This window comes from Vidua macroura, chromosome 2, assembly GCF_024509145.1.
Source record: "Vidua macroura isolate BioBank_ID:100142 chromosome 2, ASM2450914v1, whole genome shotgun sequence".
Taxonomy (NCBI): Eukaryota; Metazoa; Chordata; class Aves; order Passeriformes; family Viduidae; genus Vidua; species Vidua macroura.
The window spans coordinates 64985759-65009998 of NC_071572.1; the positions used below are offsets into that span (position 1 = coordinate 64985759).

The 24240-nt window shown below is 40.1% G+C and overlaps 1 protein-coding gene across 3 annotated transcripts in view; it reads left to right on the top strand.

Annotated features, from left to right (window-relative positions):
* ALCAM (activated leukocyte cell adhesion molecule) overlaps window positions 1–24240 on the top strand; it is a 121246-nt gene that overhangs the window by 63003 nt on the left and 34003 nt on the right. For all 3 annotated transcript variants that reach the window (XM_053971033.1, XM_053971032.1, XM_053971031.1), the window contains exons 2-6: window positions 14877–14977; window positions 17689–17908; window positions 21898–21962; window positions 22342–22429; window positions 23251–23433. In XM_053971033.1, the coding sequence (XP_053827008.1) occupies window positions 14877–14977; window positions 17689–17908; window positions 21898–21962; window positions 22342–22429; window positions 23251–23433 (657 nt within the window). The remainder of the gene's footprint in view (window positions 1–14876; window positions 14978–17688; window positions 17909–21897; window positions 21963–22341; window positions 22430–23250; window positions 23434–24240) is intronic.

A 24240-nucleotide genomic window follows, 5' to 3' on the forward strand; every position in this document is an offset into this window, starting at 1 on the left:
TATTTTTATGCATACAATTTATATTGCAATTTAACGAGACAGAAATGACATGTACCTAAGATAAATCTAGATAATGAAAACCTACTCAGATGCATTCAACTTGATTTAAGGTGCCTTGTTTCGATTTTAGAGCACTTAATATATTGAGGGTTTTGTTTTTCTTAATGGCTATATGGATATTTATCTTATGTTGGACTAATTTCAGTACTGTAGCAGCCAGTTTCAGGTGTTTATATGGACTGTCTAGAGAGGAAAAATAATTCATGCAGCAGCTCTTGGTGCACAGAAGGCGAGTTCAGGTGTGAAGCTTCTCCTAGGGACTTTCTGGTATTTCACCCTCAAAGCAGAAGCATGATTCTTATTAAACAGTACTTCAGGATAATGCTGTGGGTTTAAAATGAAACACTTACAACTCTGCAGCCTGGTGGTCTGTCACCCAGTTTAAAGCTGCTTTGTGCCAACTGTTTGTCACTGCTTCTCCGCATCCCAGCTCTGCCACAGCTGGCAGTTCTCCACACTGCTTGTCTGGGAACATTTTCTGTGCTGTTGTAAAACAAAGGTAAAAGCAGTTATGTCCAGGAATAAGTGCTTTGAGATTTTCTGGTGAGTACAGGGATCTGTAAATGGAGAGTTTAGGTTTTCTATTGACTGTTTTTAACAGGTACTTTTAAAGTACCTGAATCCTGCTTGCAAAGGTCCAGGTTCACAGCCCTTTGGTGCAAAAGCTGTGGGCTCCTGTTCAAAGGTCTCCATGCTGCTTTCCAGAAGGGGGAATGAATGGGGACCAGCTGGTGAGCAGGGGCTGCACTGGTACTCCCAACACCTGTATTGGGTCTCAAAATCCAGCCCTTCACTCATCTTCACCCCATCCCTGGAAGTGTTCAAAGCCAGGCTAGACAGGGCTTTGAGCAACCTGGTCTGGGGGAAGGTGACCCTGCCCATGGCATGGGGGTTGGAACTAGAAGATCTTGAAGGTCCCTTCCATCCCAAACCATTCTGTGGTTCTGTGGCTTAGTTTAGGCTGTGAGCACCTGTTTTTCAGGGTGAATTTGCATATCAAATGCATTTATGAAAAACATATTTTAAAAAGTTCAGCTAATGAGCCTAAAAAGCTGATTTGTACCTGTGAGAAGCTAAAGGCAGCTACTCTTTTGCTGGAGGGTGACATGGGTTGATCTAGGATTTTGTTTCGGTGTGTGGTGGGGCTGGGTTGGGGTAGATTGTTTGTTTGTTTTTCATGGCCTAATTAAGACCAACCTGACATACCATAAATTCCCACTGTGCACACAACCCATCCACATGTGTCATGGCATCCCTCCCTTTGGTCAGACAGGCTGACATTCTGCAAAGACCCTCTTCTGTTACAAAAGGCAACTTCTAAAGAATAAAACTTCACAAAGTCACTTTTATCTTCACTGTGCGACACTTGTTTCCCATTAATTTAGAGAAAAAAGGCTTGTTGTCAGTATTGGGGCATTAAAAACATACATCATCCTGTGAGCTGTTCAGACGTGGTCAAAGATCACATAAATAATTCTCTAGCCTTGGTATTTTAGGAAGGGCACCAGATGGTGCTCCAGAAAGAAGGGAAAAAAAAAAAGGATTCCAGAACTATAAACTAGTTTTCAGGTTGTCTTTAGAATTATTATGTATAGGAGCATTTAAAAAAATATTTATGCTAGTTAGCGCATGTTTTTACAGAAGCTGGAGATGATTAAAGATGTTCTGCATCCTCACAGAAGGCAAAGAAAGTTTTTTTCTTTGGGGATCAGATTCTTTGACCCACTGAGCCATCCTACCACTCCTCCAGATGGTCAGAGATGGCTTGAAGTAGCTGTAAGATTGTTTTTGCCTTTCAGGAATGTTTTCTGCCAGGTACCCAGCATGGTTTTATTCTTCTTGGTACAGACTGGTGGACTGGGAAGGCTGTAGGTAATGGGTGCTCTAGGAGTCCCCTTGGGCATGATGGCTTTATCTCCACAGCACAGCAGGACAGCTTGCAATGACTGACTGACTCAGGGATGCTTTCAGCTGAGCAAGAGCTGAAGCAGTCCCTCACAAACCCCCTGTGAATGCTGTTCCTCTGCAGGAAACACAGCAGTGCTCTTAGGAGAGAAGTAAGGTACCTCTCACTTTACAGTACTGCAGCATAAAGGTGGACATGAAGGCTCTGCTCTTCAGGACAGGATCTGCTTCAGCCAAGAGTTGCAGTAGCTTGTGTGCTTTGCCCACACATGGCCTACATAGCAAGCACCCCTTCTTCACTGTATGCAAAATGGTCATTCTCTGAGTATATAATTAGTGTCAAAAAATGGATAACTGCCACTGTACAGGTAAAAGCTGCTGCTACAAATCAAAATAACAACTCAGGAGACCCATCCTCTATGTTCCTGCTCAGGGGCAAGTGGTAATATGGGCAGCAGCACCAGCACCTAGACAGGGAAATTGGTAATTGTGGCCGACATGTGTAGGTCAAAATAAGATGTTCAAATGTACTTAAAAGTGCAGTTGGGCATTAAAGCAGTTTACAGGAGCATGATGCACTGTAGCAGCTGTCATGCTGACTAAAACATGACTGCCTTCTCTGTAGAGTTTCTGACAGGTATATAAAGGAAGCAGTGACTTTCACACCAAGATTGGTGTTTACAGAGAGTTTCAGTGCCAGCATAAGTGTAGCCACTCTGCACTGGAAGCCGTGCATCTGAGGTGGGCTACTCTGCAGGAACTGTTGTTTGCTTGGCCATTCAGATCAAAATCTGAAATTACAAGTACCAGAGACTGTGCAGTTGCTATCATTTCTGATACTGCTGTTCAGTGTACGGGACTGTGTTGACGTGAGGTGTGTGCAGAAAACACATTCCCTAAAGCCAGCCTAGTGTATTACCCAGGCAGTCAAAGTTTCTCTCTTCCTGCAAACCACATAGCAGGTTTTATGGGTGGCATAGGCACAAACCTGGAGGTGAGGGGTTCCATTGAGCTGGGGTTATGCTCTGGAAGTAGTAGTGACTCTATGGGGATCATAAGGTGGTCTACATAAGGTTGGTCTGGGCTGGATCCCTGAGAAATCATTTGATTGTGTCTCCGTAATATCTTACAAATGGGGTCCTGGAAGGTTCTCTAGAAAGCATGTACAGCTTTTCTCACCCATTCAGTGTCATGGAAGGATAAAACTGTCCTTCATCTATGCCGTCTGAAGTTGCATCTTCTGTAAAGCTTTGGCCTTTTTGTTTGTTTGTTTGGGTTCTTTGTTTTGAGGTGATTAGCACATGGTTTTCACCACAGGTAAATGAAGCTCATTCACTGAAAAAATTATTCTGTACACATTATACACATTACGGTCACAGGTTATTATTTTCTTCGTCATGAAGTCTAGCTGATTTCTTTGGGAATAACTGCTAAAGCCAGCAAGCAGCAGGTCTGCTAAGTGTGACTGCAGTAAGGCAAGTGTGGCAGGACGTCATTTGTTACTTAGCTGTGGAGCCTACAGCCTTGATGAAGGGCAGGGAGGAAAACGACTTTTCTGTGATACATACACAGTATTGGATGTGCAATTTTGCATGCCCATCATGGCAGAGTGTCAGTGCCTTGTGCCCTTCTGTGAGTCCCCTATCAAACTTACATTCACCGAATATTTTACTTCTTACTTACTGGAGTGTATAGGAATACAGCTGAATCTTTTGCAAGTGTTTCAGAGCACTGATAAAGAGAAACAAGAAATTATGGCTTCTCCCCACGGGGTCTTCTCTGCTTGTTGGGAACACTGTTGCAGAGGTGAGTATGGACAGCAGATAGTGAGCCTATGGCAGAAGCTGGGGTTACCTTAGGGTAGTTTTGCATGAGTAAAGAAAGGTCCAAGTGGGTGTGCAGATAATGGAGAGAGGTACGTTTGCAGATCTGGAACAGTCAATAGGAGAGATCTGGCCTTTTCCTGTGTTTTAGGATTCCTTGACAGAGCAGATCATGATTTGAAGTAGAGGGGCAACAGGCATGATTAAAAAAATTTACATTGCTGGAACCTGTCGGGCACTAATTTTCAGCTTGGAAAAACCTTAGATGGGTGGAAAGAAAGTAAGTGCCTGTTCCTTCTGACTGTGGGTAGAAAGGACACAACTCACAGGAGGAAAGTGGTTAGAAGAGGAGGAAAGTTGTTTGCTGTTGAGTTTACTTTGCATAGGAGAACTTTGGTGGCATTAATTCAACTGCATAATTTTTTTCTAATTTTTTGTGTTACTTGCCTTTTTTCCCCCTAATTCCTAATTTTTTGTCCATTGCATTTATTTACTTTTAACTAGGGTGATCTTTTTCTTTAACTAGAGTGATATTTTTCTTCCCTCATACTTTGCAATATTATTTGCTTTATGGTACTTTGATTTTGCTCTTGAGTCTCCTTCAAGCTTAAATAAGTATACAAAATATATACATGTTTTGGAAAGTTCATATTTTGTAAAATATAAATTGTTACAAAGCTTTCACTAGAAAGAAGTTCAGTATACTCTATACTGTCAATATCAAGTCATGAAGAAACAAGAGGGACAAATTTTTTTTTAATATGCTGTCTGTTGACTTTTTTAATAGGAAAAAAGGGATTCATGGAAGAACACAATGGTGATTTTTAGGCAATTGTTTTTAAGCTGTAGGTTTTATTTGACTTAGAAGACACTTTTAAGTCCCTTCAAATTATTGGATACATACCAGCATTGCTGACTAGCATAAAGAGAAAATAAAAAAAAAATTGAGTAGTTTTAACAAACAGAGAAGTGCTTTAGAAGTGCAAGTGAGAAGCATATCAGAAGTATGCTTCAGGAGCAGCCAGGGGCTAACCTCAGAAACAGTGAGAAGTTTCAGCAAGCCACAAAGGCTTTGTTGATCCCATTTTGCCTAATTAAATATACCCTTTAAAGTAAAAATTCTTTGCAGTATTGACTCAGAAACTGTTCTCGGAGTCACATTTGCTTCTCATCTCTTGGCAGATAGCTTGTATCATCAGACTTTAGTAAGCTATAACTCACTTCCCTGGCAGATGTGCCTGATCACTCATAAAAAATCACACCATATGTCGGTAACTATTTTGATAAACTATTCTCAAATTTTTACTGTGTTAAAAAAAAAAAACCTTGATCATAATTCCTTTAGTCATGGCTACATCTTGAGCAGAAGTATTTGTAAGAAGATACGTTAGCGATTTTATTTCTTCCTCTGAATTATGAGAACTATTCTAAGCAATGTTTTGTAAAATATTGCACAAAAGTAAATCATTAACTGTGGTCTTTCAGTTGCAGCATTGGCTGTGGGAAAGAACTTTTTTCCTACTGTATGGTGCTCATAAAAGCCATAGCTGGGTTTTCTGATGTTGACCCCAATTTGTCAATGTTGGGCATGTTTTTTGATGTGGCTCTGCCTGGATCATGTGGAAATGTTTTCTTTGTTAGCTTTATACTAATTCAAGCATTTATTAGGTAGTTGTGTGTTCCTTAAGTCTAATTTGTAAATATTTGCTTGGAATTACACTGCATTTTTTTCCTATTTACAGCAACATTGCTATATATGTAACTTCTTTTAAATCTGTAAGATTTACTCAAAGGACTTGAAAATTTAAATCCACAAATATGACTGATTTGGGATTAGCACTGAATCCAGAAACAGGTTAGATAATTCTGAACCAAAAGCTAGGACTTCCATAAAATAATGTGATTAGAAGGCCACTGATATCACAGGTGATCTTTTGGAGTGGTGGTTTGGGAAAATAAGCTTAGGTCTTTCTCTTTGGAAGGAAAATTGTGCTGTACCAAAGCCCATGTGCTACAAAGGCGTTAATGGCTTTCATGGGTTTTCCTTGCAGTTCTTTAGGAGATTTTGCAGCCTTCCTGATTTAAAAGGGAGAGGATTAAAAAGTGGAGCTTTTCTGGTCCTATTTCAGATCTGTTGGACCTAGCAGTTTCCTTTGTCTTAACAGAGCTGGGCATTGGAGCGAGGCTGAGGTGGTACAGTAGGAAGCTTGATGTGCTGACACAAGTAGTTCATTTTGCAGTCACATTTTGCATCAGTTACTGAGCTTTGAACTGCTCATTTAGTCTCCAGCTTTGCAGAGGCTAATGCTAGGAACAGCTCTTTTATGTCATTTGAAAGCTGTGCTAACTTGAAAGCAGTATCTGTTTTACTTTAAATGACAATGATAATGCATTTTGTGATGGCCATTCAACTTTTAAAGGAGTATGACTATGTGCAAATTTCTTTTGAATACCTATCAAAAATTCTGGAAACTTTTGGTGATTATGATCTGGAAAATGTCATGGTTATTGCTTTATATGTAATATTTGAAGTTACTAAGCTGACAAAAGATTATTAGTCATCATTATTTAGATGCAATTTAGGTGTTTGGGTACATTCAAAATGAAAAGCTTTTTTCTGTATGTTCTCCAACGTAGTGCTTTAGCAATGAGGATGATAGAAGATGTTCAGAGAAATGCTCAGTGTGAACCTCCCTAGGGTAAAGCTTGCAGTAATGATAATCCCTGTAAACTATGCACTGTAGTATCCACTACAAAACCATCTGCTCTTGGAAGCACATAACTTTCTAAGACCTCTGCCTTGCAGAGAAATTTCCCTCAATCTTCCTGAAAGCTTCTGCTAAAATAGTTTCAAATCAGGCTACATGCAAATCATACAGAAAAGGAGTGTAGAGATGGAAAGCTGTTTTCTGGTTTGGGAAGTGGGAAAAATAGTGACCAAAATACTGAAACAGCTGGATATTTTGCGATCTTGGAACAGAAGTAGCTCTCAGTAAAATGAAAAAATAGTGCAGTAGTCTGGTTTGTGAATAGACACACAACACTCAGAACTCTATATGGTCACCATGTAGGACTTTGAAAACTGTAGTTAAAATGCTCCATGGGATTTTGGACCTAAACTTATGGAGGCTCAGCCTGGAGCTCACACTTAAGGTTACGTAGAAAGCCAAACAATATGTATGTGTAGGAAAACTGTCCATCCTTGCCATTCAAGACTGGCTGAACTATAGAGGAAAGAGCCAGTGAGAAGCATGCAATGGTCTCAGTCCTCTTGAAGAAGTGGGCTGAGGATTCCTTAATTGATTTAGATGGTAGAGCCCGTGTAGGCTTGGTCAGATGGGACAAGTTATCTCAGCTAGTTTCTTTCTAATTATAGCTCATTTCTTTGTAGTGATAAGGAAAACACTTGTTTTATATGGTATTAGAAAGGCATTATTGTTATATTCATAAGAAAGATGATTTCTGAAGAGCTGATGTGTTTCCTTCAGGATTTTTTTCCTCATTCATGGAGAAAAACTGTGTTTTAAACACACTTAATGCTTGTGTAGGGTAATGATAGCTGAATTCTGCTGTCATTTAATGCCTACTCTCTGATGCTTTTAGTATATCTTTAGCTTTAAATACCCTGCTCGTTTCATGGTGTGTACTGTCCAGTGCCTTAATGTTGTCAGGTGCCAAGGCCCATTTCTTTAGCCTGCTCAAGTACTTGCCAAAATCAGTGTTAAGCACACAAGTGCTCCTGTATGTGTGGGTTTGGCTGCTTGTGTCATTGGAGTTAAGGAAGTGTTTATCTGACAAGCTTGTCAAAAGCAGCTCAACCATGTTTTCAGCTGGATCTTCTCCCTTTCTTCTCCCCTTCTCCCCCCCCCAAAAATCCCCAAAACAAACCAAAAACAGTCCCAAATATGCAAGTTAACTTCACAGCTTCAAGGAACTCAAGTTAGCAGTGTGTATTTGGAAGGGTAATTGCTGTCTGTTCCATCAGTGCTTATAAGTTGAAAAAGATTTTTTTTTTCCTTTGGTGTTAAAATTGCCTGTGTTCTAATATTATTCAGGGTTAAAACTAATTGAAGGATTACTGTGATAAAGCATAAGAAACCCTTCAGCAAGTTCTGTTATGTTGCTTTAAAAGTGCTTGGTGCATTAAATGCTAATTTATATGTTTATGTACAATTAGTTTCCCTCTTGGATACTTTGATTCTTTGTAACTAATGCTCCTTTTGACAAGCTAGTTGCTCTTATGTGGGTTTATTTCACTGTTTGAACAGGTAGAGATAAGAAAATATACTGTTTATATAACCTGTATCAGATAACATATCAACAAACACATGCACCTTTGTTTTTAATCATATTTGTATGGTGAAGATAATTGCTGTTTGAATTTTCTTGGAAGTGTTTGCCCTAGTTCCCTATTTTCATGTCCAGCATACAAATGATCATACCCACCTAGTTGAAATAAGAGATGTCTTACATGTGGGTTTTGATAACATGAGCCTTTTTTCTGCTTGCTTTAACCAGTATTTTGACATCCTGAAGTGTATCTTGTATTTCTGTGCTATGTCAGAAAATTAATGATCACTGTGTGAGCTGTGCACAGGATTGCCTGTTGTAGCTCATGTGAAGAGGCTTGTTCTCAGCAGAGCAGGCTGGATCACAAGGACAAGCTTGTTGAGAAAATGGCAGCTGGACCTCTGTTACAGAGATGTGCAGATTCAAGGCTGGGTGATGTTTGGCTCCCTGGCTGTTGTGGCTCAGGAAAAAAAAAATGTATTTATGGGTTTTGTTGTGTTTTTCAACTGATTTTATCAGGCACAGTGGTGAAATAAAAGGTGCATGACATGTTCGCTGCATACAGTCTTCTTCTGCTATTGTGAAAGTTTTGAAAACCGACTAAATGACTTGCTGGAAAAGCAACTTTGCCAGGCAATGAAAAGAGAGGGAGGAGGAGTAGTTAAAAGTTGAGCCCTACCTGAGGAGTCCATGCAGCACAGAAAGCAGCTCTGGAGAGAAGACCATTTGGTAGATACGGGGTTGAACAGGAACCAGTGATGTACCCTTGCACAAAGATGGCTAATGAGATTCTGAGCTGCATTAGGGGAAGTACTGCCATCAGGCTTGGGAGTGGGAGGTGATCCTTCCCCTCTGCTCAGTGCTAGTGAGGCCACAGCTGGAGCAGTATATCCCTTTCTGAGCCCTGTAGTATGAGAGAGATGAGCATACTGGAGAGAGTCCAGGGAAAGGCCCCACTGCATCACCTCCCCTATAGGAAAAAGCTGAGAGAGCTGGGGCTGCTCAGCCTGGAGAGGGGAAGGCTCAGGAGAGTCTTCCCTGTGTGTACCCTCCTGAAGGGAGGGTACAAAGAAAACGTAGACAGGATCTTCTCAATGATACCCAGTGACAAGACAAGATGCAGTGGGCACAATCTGAAGCACAATGTGTTACTCTGAACATCAGGAAACACTTTTTTCCTGTGAGGGTGACTGAGCACTGGCACAGGCTGCCCAGGGAGGCTGTGGTGTCGTCTTCCTTGGAGATGTGCAAAAGCCATCTGGATGGGGTCCTGGACGACTGTAGGTCAGGGCTGTAGATTGCCCTGATTGAGCAGGGTGGTTGGACCAGTTGCCTCCAGACTTCCCTTGCAATATCAATCAGTCTGTGATTTTGTAAACTCTCTTAATTCTTTTTTCTCCAAATAGTGTTTTTAATTAAATGAAAAATACTTTCCCATGGCTTTAAGGCATTATCAAGTATCAACAGTTGGGACAGTAAACACCTGCTGTCAAGTCTTGTCACATCCAAAGCAGGAGATTTTTCTTCTAATACATTTTTGTATTGTCCCAACACCCAGCGGTCATTCATATACTGCTTTGTCTTTAAAAAAAAGACAAAAAAACATACTTTTAATGAAAGCATGTTCAATGAGGAGTGATTAAACTGGTGAAGGATGTAGAGAATGGGTCCTGTGATGAGTGACTGAGGGAGCTGAGCTGTTTAGTCTGGAAACTAGGAGACTTATCACTCTCCACAGCCACCTAAAAGGAAATTGTACTGAGATGGGAGTTGAGAAATGGCCTTAGGTTGCAGCAGGGGACATTTACATTGGCTGTTAGGAAAAATATCTTTACCAAAAGGTTTATCATGCCCTGTAATGGGCTGCCCACGAAAGTAGTTGAGTCACCATTCCTGGAGGTCTTTAAAAGAATTAGGGACATAGTTGAGTGGTGAGCCTGGCAGCATTAGGTTTACAGTTGGACTCAATGATCTGTAGGGTCTTTTCCAACCTAAATGGTTCTGTGATTCTAAAAGGTGCCATCCTAATCTTAAGAACAGGTAATGGTTTTGTGAAACACTGATGTTTCCTAAAAAATCATTTAGGTCAGTACAGCCATTTATGCTGGTTCCTAAGAGAGTACCCAGTAGGACCTATGTGTATGCCTAAATAGCTGAAATCCCTTTAGGAAGTGGAGGGCAGAAAGAAAAATACCTAACAACTTAATAAAATATTTATTTCATGAGGCAAAGCTTTATAACTTCCCAGATTATATTTGGTACAGGCTGGTCTGGGCTACCTGGAGAAAAGATGGGAGGGCTAATGCCTGGAGTAAAGATTTGGAGTGTTTATCCTAATGTAGAGTTTACAAAATAGTTAACTGCATTTTCTGAGGCAGGTGCTAAATAGACATAATAGCTCTTGAGTTTGGACACTGCCATTGCAGAAGCTGCTAGTTGACCTCCCCTGCTTCATGCTGCCAATTGCTGCAAAGAACCCTAGCAGACAACGTGTCCTGCTGTTCTCTAGTAATGAGACTTTGCTCCTTGAGTCCAGAAAGTGTAATAAAAAGCAGCACTGCTGAACCTGTCGGGACAGAAGCATCAGCAGTAAAAAATTAAGTGCAAAGGAAAATACAGGACACCTTTGTAGATGTGAAACACCATTTAAATCAGTAGATGCCAAGGTACTGAGGGAAGTTCGGCTCCCCAGACTTCTACTGCTCTGGAAGTAAGCCCTGCTGTGCATGCCAGTGCAGAGGGGTCCTGGGCAGTACCTGTGCTAGTCAGCTCTCAGATACAGGCTTGTAGTCTCACATGGAGCTTGCATCTAGAGGGTGTTTGAACAGCTCTTCTTCTGTTTTACATTTGTCCCAAAAATACTATTCCTAAGCACTTAGAAGGTGTGTTTGTGGCAAGAAGTTGTTTCAGTATTGCGAACAGGCGGTAGAGGTGGAAAACATGGCTGCTTTTGTTATTTCCTTGGAGAAACATCAGCTTCCTAATCTCTTTTTTCTTTTAACTCACCTTCTATGCATTTCTCCTATATGATCCTGTTGATTTAAAAATAATAATTGGTCTAAAGTATGACCTGCCTCATACTTTTGGTGAGGATCTAAAATAACAACAGCACCTTCTCTGCATTTAAGCTTCTGTTCAAGATTTTTTTGTTTTGTCCCTTGAAGATGTGGGTACTGTTTGGTTCTTGCTTTGTGAAACACAGGCAGAGAGCAGGACAAGGAAGGGTGCATTTAGCACTGCCACGGGACATGGAAAGTACTCCAGTTAAAAGCATCAATAGCTATGTCATCTCAATTTACCAATGTCCTGTTGGGATCTTTCTCTGAGCCATCAAACCTCATGAAGCTGCTGCTTTCTTTACATGTTCTATCCCATGTGGAAAGGTCTCATCTGGCTCAGAGTTTCTTCAGCACTGGATCAAAGAGAGGGAAATGAAATAAATCTCAGCCTTCTCAAGCCTCTTTTGTATGTAAAGAAATGGAAGGAAAGTGATATAGGTGTAGTTCAGACCTAGCAGGTAGAGCTGCTCTTGGTATATGTGAGACAAAATCCTGCCTCTGAATTAGTGGTGTTATTCACAGCACTAGCTCAGTTTTAGAAGACAACATCTGAAAATCACGTAGGGAAGCTGGCTGAGCTCTTAATTAGCTACAGAAAGGTGCACCAGAAATAGAGCAAGGCAGGACATGATGTCCGGTGATGTAGTGTCATTCCCTGTGGCCACCTTTGCTCCCTTCTGCAGAGTTAATGAGAAATGAGGGCCCTGACATTGACCCTGCACTGTGTTAGGGCATGGGCAATTTGTTATGTGTTTGTAGATCCCGCTTTCATTTTCGTTTTTGTAGAATGAGCTGGAAATTATGTAAAGAGGCCTGATAATATGATGATTGATGGTAAGCACTGCTATATCATTAAGCAAAAATTTTCTTCTCTTCTTCATCCCACCATTTTACGAATATACCCAATAGCAACAGAGAGAGGAATTTCCAATTCTGTTTAAGTGGTTTTTTGGTTTTTTTCTTAAATGCGTAGGTTGGTATGGTCATTTTGTGGAGATTACTGCAGTTACTGTGGTGAAAGTCTGAAGTTATTCAATTAATTTACACTCCTTCCATGTGCTAGACCTGTTGCTACAGAAATGGGAAGAGAATATTTTGCAGGAGGACTTCTTGTATTCTTGCAAGGACTGTTTCAAAGTAAAGGACTGTGTCTTTCTAGTTCTATGTTAACAAGCTCATAGAAAACAGTGTGATTTTAGTATAGGCAGAATTTATGGCAAGTCATGAATTTGTCCATTTTAAGAAATGCCTTTCAGCTGAAAGAGTTCTAAAATCAGAGGTCAGTCTTTCCCTTTATCAGGCTGTTCATCAATTACCTACTCTTAATGCTGTAGAGTTTGTCCAGAAACATTTTCCTTCACCCTCATGAGGCTGTTTGTTGAGTCTTCAGTAGTGTATACTTGCTACTTTAGCAGTTCTGCAGGGGCTAAATGGATGTCTAGAAGACAGCAGCATTTCAGATCCTAGGGGGTCATTTTGTTTTCCTCTAATGACAGGGAGTATTTCCCCTAATACCAAAGAGTATCTCGTATCAGAGGAGCAGTTTTTGGTTTTCCATGTGATGCCAAATACCATTACAGATTTCAAATTACTAAATGGCACTTAGCTGGAATTCGAACAGGTACTAACCAGTTTACTAATTGAATATATATTTGCAAGTCTGTTGTAATTTTGCTCCCATGGGAGAGAACCAAAAAAGGACAAAAAGGACAGCTTTTTCTAGCTCTAGCAAAAAAAATGAAAATTAGGATTGCCCCCCTCCTGGTGATCAGAATGAAGATGAGTGCAAGAAAGGGCCAAGGGAACAATTTCTCCCAGCTTTGAATTTTACTTCCAATTATAGCTTGATATTGTAAAACATTGCTTCTGTTTCCATGAAATTGAAGTTATCTGATCTCTTTAAAAATTTTAGTTTAAGTTTAAAAGATTGCTCTTACTCAGCACCACCTAGTGGAATGACTGCTATTGTCATTTAGGAAGCAGATGGTCTCCATGAACCATAGAAAATTAGAGCATCCAGTCCTTACAGTGTGAATAATGCATCCAAAGCATGTTTGTGACTAATTAAGTAACAGAATCAGAAGGATTACCAGTGCTTTAGTTGAAAGGGAGCTGAGTGAAGGGAAGAAAGTTTAAGATAAATGCAGGTAGTGGTACCTGTTATCTCCTGTGCTCCTTTAGTACATTAAGCTCCAGCCTGCTTTTCTGCCTTAACTATGTGGTGCCATCCAGGTTGTAGCTTCTCTAAGGAAAGATTTTGCAATACTGTTTCTTTGTGCAATATCATACAGCACAAGCCCCACAGCCTCATTTGTCACTCTGATACACATGATAAATGCAAGCTGATGTTAACAGTGAGCTCTGGAGTCTTCACCCAAGAAAAATCCTCTGGGATCTTTCTAGTTTAAATTGCAGGCAAGGAATTCAGTGTTTGGCTCTTTTTCAGGCATGATTTTTTTAAAACAAAAATCCCTTGGAAAAACCTCTCTATTGAGTGCAGCTATGCACTCTATAGAATTGTCAGGTCCTCCAGGCATAGGTTTTAGGACTTGGGAAAAGCAAAGGGGTCTGTGGCTCAGGTCTTAGGGGGTGCATGTTTCTTTTTCTAGCTATAGAAAGGAAGGGCTGAATCTCTCGAAAAATTAATGTTTCTAGAAGGAATGGATGATTCTCCTCAGAAACACCTGGCTACATCCCCAGCATCTTATTTCACTCTCTTAAATACAGTTCGTTTAGCAGCAATCACTTAAGCTATAGTTGAAAATGAAGAGACAGCAAAGGGGGAGATCCTGAATCTCTGGGCAAAGAATGTGACAGAAGTTGCAGATGTGTGGCTGAGAGCAAGCAGCCAGCATGCTCTCTGGGCAAGCATTAGAGGCAAAAATCTCTCTCCAGTGCAAGGAGCAGCAAACAAGAGGCAGCTAAGGAAAGGAGGAGCAAAGTTGCATTGTAGCAAATGCACCAAGTTGTAATATCTTCCCCTTTAAGCTTTCTTGCATTTCAGCACTCATCACTTTAGGGTCTGTTGTTTTTGTTCAATTCACATGTTTTGGACAATGAAAATAAGTGGGTCAGTTTTATTCTGTAAATTCATATGCATTAGCACAATAACATTGTGCTGAGGTTTCTGAAAAAGCTGTTCTTAAATAATTCATTGAAGCATTTCACTTCATTTTTCCAAAATCTAAATGTGCAGACTAGTTTTTCTTGGTTTTGTTTTTTTTTTTTTTTTCCAGGTTTTAGGGAACATATTTTAATATCATCATTGCCTTTTCTGTCATCATTTCCTATGTTTTAAATGTTATGCAGCAGTCAGAGTATAATTTCTTTACTGGGTTCCTCACAATATTGTATTGCAATGCAACCTCTCCAGGCTGTTTTTTCAGATGAAGAAAATAAAGGTTTAGGGATTTTCCCTTTGTACGTTTTAAGTTTGTGACAGTCCTGATTGTAGTGTAGATGTTCATCTGATTGAGCAGGTCATGTGCAGTCCTGTTTGGAAATCCACTTGGCTCCCATTGACTCTGGCAGGAAACATGAGTCTAAAAAGTCATAACATTCACTTAACAAATTTAGTGACGGGAATTCTGTTTTGTTATAGGTTTGAGGATAAATCCTACATGCTGGAAAATAGCCATTTGCAAAGGAGCTGCTGTTACAATAGGTGTGAACCAAATATTAGCTAGCATATGGGAATTCATGAAAACACTCAAAATTGTTTTCTCTGTTTCTCCTCTAGCTCTGGGATTGTACACAGTAAATGCAATATATGGAGACACTATTACTATGCCTTGTCCTCTAGAAGTACCAGATGGTCTTATGTTTGGAAAATGGAAATATGTAAGTATATATTATCTTTATATTTATTAGAGCTGTTATTAGATGATGTGTATTTTGTGTGTGTGTGTGGAAGAGATTTTAAGATTCCAAACAATAGGATTTCTACCTCATATATGAAGCCATTTATTCCTGTGTTTGTAAGGCTGCAAGATTCCAAGCTGTATAATTTCTGCCAAGTGCAGATTAGAGGTTTGAGGAATTAATCATATTGTTCAAGAGAAATAATTATTCAGGAGTTCTCTGCCAGCCTGTATTAGAGATCTGGCATGTTATCCCATGGTGTCTCACTCAATTGACAGAGCCATCACTGTATGTTTGAACATTTTTGAAGTCAGCTGCTTGAAGCAGAGTGTGCTCCATCCCTGGGAAAAAGCACAGTCCCTGTCTTTGGTTGATCTGACCGTCACTGGGATCTCTTTCAGGCTTTGTTTTACTCAATGCACTGCAGAGAAGAGAGCAGAGCTGACCTTGGGAGCACTGCTGGTGGTTTCACTCTGCCATTTCTGGCAGGGAACAGGGGTAAAAACATGGGTGCTTTCTAGGTCTGCTGGTCAGCCTGCAGTGGGAACACCACAGGATGAGCTTCTCCTGTATATGATCGCTATCCCAGGTTACAAGGAGGATCAGCATATCACAGTAAAGGAAACCTGGAAGCATATCTGGATAAAAATGCTGGGATACCAAACCCCTTCTGCTTTTCAGACTGTTTTGAGATAAATGGTTTTCCTGCCTCTGTGATTCATCTAAATTTCCTCTTCTCAAACCAAATGTACTTGCAATAATAGATAATTTCTAGTGGATTTAAAATTATGTACTTCTCTCTCTCTTTTTGCAAATGGCATCCACCAGCCTGTTTTTGCAGAAGAATGATCTGCCAGCGGTGGGGGCAGTCCTGTTCTCCCCTAGCGCCTTCCTTTTATCTTCAGGTTTGCAGCTTTTGCAGCCCACATCCACTCAATAGTTCTTTTCCTGCAAACACTTTTCAGGAAATGAAGTCAGAAGTTGGGAAGAATGTTTCCCCAAAAAGGGACAGTAAAACTGTTTCATGAGCATTCAGAAGATGGAGTGCCTACATTTTGCAGTATCTTTTTCAGTCTACTGACTTTTCTTGAGAAGACATAAGTCCATCTCTCTGAAGATGCAAGGATATTCTAAAAAAACTAAATGCATTATCTCTTTCCATTGCATTTAGATTGTCTGTGTTGGACAAGCAGCAAGTGGAGATGTTGCAGCTTCTTCTAAATGGAAAGGGACATGAAACCTAACATACAAAGAAGCCTCTCTAAGTTGCTATTGTATGAAAATGTTGACAGCCCACACAACCAAGGGAAAGTGATACCTTTTCTCCCAGGGCAGCTCACAGCATGGCAACAGAGAGAGCTGGATTAAGTTATTGGTCAAGTGATTATTTCATTGGAAGAAGGATAAACTCTGTTTTCTTCTCTACTGCCTTGTGAGGAGCAATTTGAGTTCTTGGTGGGAACCTGGAGGCACTGGGAGACTTGCACCATGGCAGTTGTTGCTCACTTCAATGTCTACCTGTGTGTGCTTGCAGCTGGGGGGGCTACAGAAGTTAGGAGCTCATTTGCACTTGACATCCAACTTCTTGTCAGGAGTATCGAGTCAAGACAGTGTTTTTTGTGTGACAAACATTAGACAAATCCAAGACTTAAAAGTAGAAGAGGGAGAAAGACTGTAAGGGAATTTAAATTTCACAGCCAGCTGAGGCCTCCTGCTCCCTGCCCAGCTCTGACACCACTCATCTCGTCACAGCATCGTAATGCCTTTGTGGGCTCTGCAGTCCAGCTGAGGTGTTGTGCTGAGAACACTACTAACATCAGTGCTGCAAGGTATAAGGGATAAAAGAGAATCAAAACCTTCTCCAGCAGCCAGCACAATACTGAACATAAAGACAGAATCAGCATTTCACCTCTCTTTATTTAAAGGCAGACAGTGTGTGTCCCTGTTCTGAGCATGTGCTTGTGTAAGGAGGAAGGAATCAAATCCTGTAGAACTGCACCTGTAACTTTGTCCCTCATAAAAATGATACTTTTTTTAATATGAGGGATTTGTGCAAGGCTGTCAACTTTGTATTCCTTCTTAGGATGGCAACTGCATAAGGAGGATGTCTAGAAACCAATACTTTGCAGATTAACAATATTGGATGGTATGTAAATTCCCATCTACAATCTCTTAGGTCCTTTAAAGACAAAGGCAAAAAAAAAAGCTAAGAACTAATTTAGAATAAAATAGACAGTTATGCCTGATTAAATCCTGCATTTGAAATGAAGTCTAAATATCCCAAATAAACAATGGGAATATGTAAAACAATAATGAAAAAAAGGAAATTGGAGCTGTTGAGACTAGCTCACACATGCTTCTATTTCAAATACCTTTTCATACAGACAGTGGCAACTGCTGCCAAAACCACCAGCTTTTATCAGAGAAAGCCCTTTGCTATCCTGAGATTGAGCCAAAGGATTGAAATAATTTTTACTGATGATACTCTCAATGTGTACTGTGTCAATCTTAAACTAGCTCTTATTACACTGAATTTCTTCTATGTACAGCAGAAATTAATCAGGAAAAAAAAAGCCATCTGATAGATTGCAGATTTTTTTTTTAATTATAGGTTTGTACCAATTGCAAATGTTCAGGTACCTTTAAATGAGTGTTTATGCAAAATAGAGATGTTTATGCTTTTATTATAGGAAATGCCAAATGGATCTCCAGTATTTATTGCCTTCAGATCATCAACAAAAAAAAATGTGCAGTATGATGATGTACCAGACTACAAAGACAGGTTGAGTCTCTCAGAAAACTATACATTATCCATCAAGAATGCAAGAATCAGTGATGAAAAGAGATTTGTATGTATGTTAGTTACAGAAGATGATGTTTCCGAAGAGCCGACGATAGTCAAAGTTTTCAGTAAGTAAATCTAGTTGTTACTACCATTAACATTCATCAGCATCTGAATCATAAATTACAGAAAGTTTTGTTTAAGGCAGGATCAAAGCCAAGAAAGTAAGTTTGGCTCAGTAAATTACTAAGACTAGCAAATTTCTGCAGCTTTCAAAAATGTAATCTACTGGTGGCATTTATGTAACAGGACTGCCTGCACTTGCAGTTTATTCATGATAAGTGCTGGCTCAAAGAGATTTTTAGTCTTTGATAATGACTCACTTATGTGATGTCATTTGTCCTTGGAAATGAAAAATGTAAAATTAGCATTGATTATTTTCCATTTTTTCTCCAAGCAAATTTTTCTGCAGGAGGGAAGCATTAAGCGTGTGCGGTCTGTAGGATTATTTCAGGGAGGGGGTTGAAGTGGCTCTGAGCTGCTACTGTGCAGTAGCACAAACTGTGAGGGAGAGAGCAAGAGGCTGGAAAATGATCCACCAGCCCCAAATGCTTGTTTTGTCCCCTGCTGAATGGTAAGAAGGAGGAGTATCTGTCTGCCATTCTTTCCTAGAGCACAGCAAGGTTCATTAGTGTTTGCTATCACTACAGCTCAATGGCAAGGCTGGTCTGCAGTGCAAACCCCAGGCCTGTGAGGCACAGCCCAGCTCAGAGCTTACACAGGAGCAGGGACAAGCCTGGTCCCTTCCTGGTACTGATTCAGAGCAGGAGTGTAATCCATCAAACCTTGAGTCAGCCTGGGGGGGGCATCCATTGTGGCTTTTTAGGGACAGAGGGCTGTGACTGCAGTGTCTTATCTTCCTTAGCTTCATGTTTTTATATGGCTTTTGGCCTTTGTTGCTCTTCAGGCACAGATTTATACAGTCGGAGTAAGTCTGTTGTGGGAACATGCTGACTGCAGGTATGGGTAGTTTCAAAGAGATCACACTGTGCTCAAAAAAACACAAATTCATGTTTTGGAAGGGCAGCCTTTTGCTTCTCTCAGGTAGAAGGTGTCAGGGAGTCCTCAATGATATCTATGCTGTCAGTCACATAAATGACTTTAAAGCTAGATTAGGAGCCAATAGTAATTCCCTCAATTCACTTTCAATTTGACTGCAAGAACAATAGAATTAATGACAACAGGGAGGAGTGTGCTCAGAGCACGCATAGTAAACACAGTGCTTCAAAGGAAATGATAAAGAATTATCATGTTTACTTATTTCACAGTAGTAAATATGTAGATGAGGCAGTGGTATATGGTAAAATGAAACACTAACTGCTTGAATTATTGTGTACTCTACTAAGCATTAACACAATGCTAACTCAGCCGTGGAGCACAGCGTGTCTGGTTTATTCTGTGCATTAATTCTAATAGAGAAAGCTTCTATTTACTAAGAAAGATAAGAAGGGAGGATGCCACGCATGTAATATGGCCAACTTAGCACTGCAAGAGAAATTATCTTTGTGTTTTTTCATTTTGCGCTCACAACTTTATTTACGGTTCTCTTAACTTTTCTTTGCATTTAATTTTCTTGAGTCTGGTTTTTAAGTTCTCATTTTTAGTTGCTCGCTTGTTTGCATTAATTGCAGAAGAATTAAGAGTAGCTGGCAAGCTTCATTTATTTAATAAGGGAAGTTTCTAAGTCATGGAGCCACAGGTACAGAGCAAGGCTGCTGCAGTGTGACCCTCATAAACCAGAATCTCATGCACCTGAAACTCAGCTGCATTCCAGAAGCCATGACTGATGATGGGTTTTGCTGGAGTGTGTTCCATCCTCAGCTGTGCTACCTGGTTATCTCAGGACTAAGGAGCTGAAATGGCTCACTGTGCAGGTACCACCTGCTAGTCTCTCTCACTGACTACTCAAACAAGCACTACCAGCTTTCCAGATGGATCCTGTCAGCAACTTTTTTGTGGAATTAAACAGCCAGTTTCCAAAGCAGGGCAGCCCAGCAGACAGGAGCTGCTGTCCTGCTGCACTGGCATTTGGCTTTTCTAGGCAGTGAACTCTTTTTTCCTCTATTATGAGGCCTATATAGAGTTGCAAAGTACTCTGGCAAGCTCTTAAGCTGAGAGATAAGCAGTGTGCTGAAGTTGCAAACCCACCAAAGTGGAGTTTCCTGCCAAGTTTAAATTTTTTTCCTTGCTTCAGATGCTGAGCTGGTAAATGCCAAGTGAGCGTTCTACAGTGAATTACCTTGGCGCACGTGCAGCGGCTGCGGGGATATGACAGTAGGTGCTTCCTCTCAGAGGCTGCTTGCAGGGAGCAGGTGGCAGTGTCTCAACTGGAACACCTGCTCAGTCACAGGGCACTCAAAGTGGGGAGAGCCCCACACAGCAGCTGCAGAGCAAGGGGGCTTCCCTTCCCCTCAAAGGATCACTGCAGGGCAGGGGCGTCCAACACACCAAAACCAGGGTCTTCTCTAACCTGTCCTAGAGGAGATGAAAGACAAAAAGAAGCAAAGCTGAGGTGGGGGAAGATGTCATGGCTTGATCAGCTGGTGACTGGAACAGGCAGGCAACAACCCTTGTTTATGGGACCCAAAAATCTGACCCAGAAGGTCTGTTAATGGTTTTGTAAAACCACATTTTCTTGAATTGAAAATGTTTTGTCCTTGATAGGTTCTTATATGGAAAAGATCCACCTTTTTCCTTTAAAGCTAACTAAAGAGAAATAATATATTTCCTTAAAAAAAAATCTTTATTAGTCCTTTGAAGAAAATATGACAGTCTTAGTGTATAGCTTTGACTGTGTCTTTTTTTTGGTTTTGTTTTTTGCCACAAGCAGTTATTTGAATAATGTCAGATGAATAGCTTCTCTTATTCACTTTCATTTCCCTTTTGACCTGATTTTGTTCCATCCTGGGGTGGTCATTCAAGTGAAGAGTATTTGTGAATTTGCATGTAAACACGCACAAAAATAAGATGGATTACTGGGAAAACACACAGGCTTGCTACCTCCATGACAACAGGAGCTCCGCATCTGCACATCAGTCACTTCAGCAGTGTGTGTTGGCAAGACAGTGGTGAAGTTCACCTAGGGCTGGGATTACCAACATACGCACAGTATTTCATAGGAAGCTTGATTTGGGGAAAGGGTTCTGTAAGCTGGCATGGTTAAGAATGTTTCAGTCTGTAAAAGTATGCTTGTTTAAGCAGTACAGATAGGGTGTAGAGCTTTTCCTTGACTGTATAGACATTGATTTATTTTTTTTCCCTTCATTCTTCTCCTCTTCTTTTAAAATTGTGGGGGAAACTGTCTCTTTTGGAGATGAAAATTTGCATTCCGGGCTTCAAGCCAAACTGTTTTAACAAACAAGTTAGTCCTTAGGAAGTAGTCTTTTATGATGGAAACACTGATAGATCCTCCACTTTGGCAAGCTAAGAGATCCATCTACCGTAATAAAAGTAAGTAAGAAGACTAACTGGCACTGGAAAAAAGTTGTTTTTTTTTTTAAGAGAGTCATAACTAACACAGAATCAGTTAAAATAATTACACTTTTCTCTGTAATCTGGATTTCTTAAATGTAATAATCCCAGTTAGGAAAAATAAACATTAGAAGAATGATTAGGTTGAACTTGTTCCTTTATAATGTTGACAGCTCAGCTACAGTAATATCTGCAGGAAAGCTGCTTTTTTTGTTGCTACAGTTGCTGTACAACTGGCTCCCTCTCCAGCATGTGTATCCTATAAATCAATAGATCAGATCAGGTTCTCTCCTCCTGGGTAGTGAACTAGTCTGTCTGGCTAAAAGATGTATTGTCCGAGTACCTGGAATTCATTATGGAAGATGTGACACATTTGAAGTGAGAGTTTGTTCTTGGTTTTTTTTGCTAATACTGAAATAGAAATACCTCACCCTTTCTTCTTTTAATGGGAAAATGTAGGTAAGACTGTATCAGGCTAGATTATTCTGTCTCATTTCAAAAGTCCACATATTTTTAGTATTTTTTTGTTTTTCAAACAGCTGTTTGTGCTCCCTTCACCAGTACTTTTATCCTATTTATGTTTTAGAACAACCCTCTCAACCAGAAATCTTACATCAAGCAAACCTGTTAGAAACAGAGAAACTACAAATGGTAAGAGCAGCATTCTCCCTCACAGTTATGTTCCCAACAGCTGCCTGAAGTCCCTTTACAGTGCAGACAGAGGTGATGGCTCAGAGGGGTGAATGAAAGCCTGTGAGTCTATAGCCAGGCTGAGCACAGAGCTGTAGTGGTCTGGCCACTACTCTATTTACTCCTGCCTGATCTGCAAACAAGGGCCACCCTGATCTTAAACCCACCACCCTCTTCCAAACTGTACCTCACTGATTTGATATGCCTTATTTAAGAAAAGCAGTTGAGGTTAAGCATTTGAACTTCCTAAAACTTTTGACCCAAAAAGGCATAAGTAAGAGCAGAATTCTGTTAGAGCCTAGGGGAGAAAGCAAGTGGCTAATTCCTGCCTGTTTTACAGCTCGGGGAGTGCGTTTCAAGGGACAGTTATCCCGAGGGCAATGTCACATGGTACAAAAATGGGAGAGTGCTGCAGCCCCTGGATGACGGTATGTTCTGGTGTCCCTGGATCCACACATGGGTGTATGCATGAAGTGTTTATAAGGGTTGCTCTGCCTTATTCTAATGTATTCTTCCTTTGAGAAAAACTGCTTATATGGAAAGATACAGCTGGAAGGAGATGTTCAGGCCTTTCAGAGTACCGAAGCTACACCACATAATCGTTCCCTTTTAGTTACGGTTTTAAATACACATCATGGGGAGGAGAATTGCCTTTATTAATGCTATCACAAAGCTATTTTTGAGCTTATGTAACTAATAGAAACCTGTATCTAATTTCCAGCTTCTTATAAGGTATTAACTGGCTCAGTTTCATACCTGTCCAATATTGTCTTTTGGACCACACAGACCATCATCTTATACAACTATTTATTTTCCAGGATATGTAAGAACAACTATTTTTTTCCTTCTTTTCAACTTTGACAGATCATTAAGGCTACAATATTTTTCCTTCCTTATAAATTAGGGAGACTTAAAAAATAAATTTTATCCTAATTTTTTTGCCATCATTTTTGAGGCTTTCTTTCTGTCTTACAAATTGGGCTGATATGTATTAAAAACCCAACCAGTTTGCAATTAGCTTGTTTTTTTTTTTGTATTTGATTTAAAATATTAGGTAGGTTAGGAGTTGTTGTAGGTAAAATGCTCCTGGTATACTTCAGTGGTAGTGCTAGAGGAAAAGTGTAAAATTTCTTGGGTAACATTTCATGTATGTTTGCAGCCTGGTCTCAAATGCAGAACAGGCAACCACATACAGGAAAAAGGTTTCAAATTCTGTCTGTGTGACACTGAAACATTATTTCCTTTTCAGTTGTGGTCATAAATTTGCAAAAGATTGTGGACAGAACAACCGGACTCTTCACCATGACGTCGTCTCTTCAGTACATGCCAACAAAGGAAGATGTAAATGCCAAGTTCTCTTGCATTGTGGCGTACTATGAACCATCTGGCCAGAAAACAATGCAGTCTGAAGCAGTTGTCTTCGATGTTCACTGTAAGTTATCAAAAAGCATCTTTTGCTGTACAAAGTCTACCTCCAGGGCAGGGGAAAGCAAAATCAGAAACAGTTTACAAAATTAGAGAGTGCTTGGCTATTGAAATGGTTTCTTCAAAACTTATTTGCATCAAGAAGGTCTGAGTACATTGCCAAGGTGATTTTTATTATCTTCAGATTTACCTGAGATTTCATTTTTCCTAGCAATGCAATACTGAATATCAAGATTTCATTGACAAGAGAAAAGTGATAGCCATATGAAGCTACAGTGAAATAGGCTTCTGAGAATTTTAAGATAAGTTATAGTGGTTGATAAAAGTGATTCTGTGCCCCCTGAAATATGCAGTAAATACACAATACAGTTTTTAATAAACTCAAATATTTTTCATCTTTTCAGAGTCAGCATCGAGCAATTAATGCTGGCTGTCTACCTTTCACAAAGCTGGTGAAACCTTACAGCTGTAAGATGTTGTGTTTTACATTTAAAATGTATAATTTGAATATTGGTAGACTTTTAAGTAAAGAATTTGTGCAAATAATTGCTTCTAACTGAACTGAATTCTAAAGCAGCTTCCTTACTGTGTTACTGACGGCTGTAGAAATCATAATGTTCTTTTGAATAAACAAAACAGGCTTTTGGCAAGGAAAGATCAGAGGAGGTGGCAGCACTTAGAGACCAGGGGAAGAGATGTTTCAAAGTCATGTAAAATGACACTTCTGAAGGACTGTAGAAGGCAGCAGGTCACAGCAGGATGTAGAGGAACAGCAGACAGACAATATGTCCAGTCGAGTGTTACCTCTCTGCAC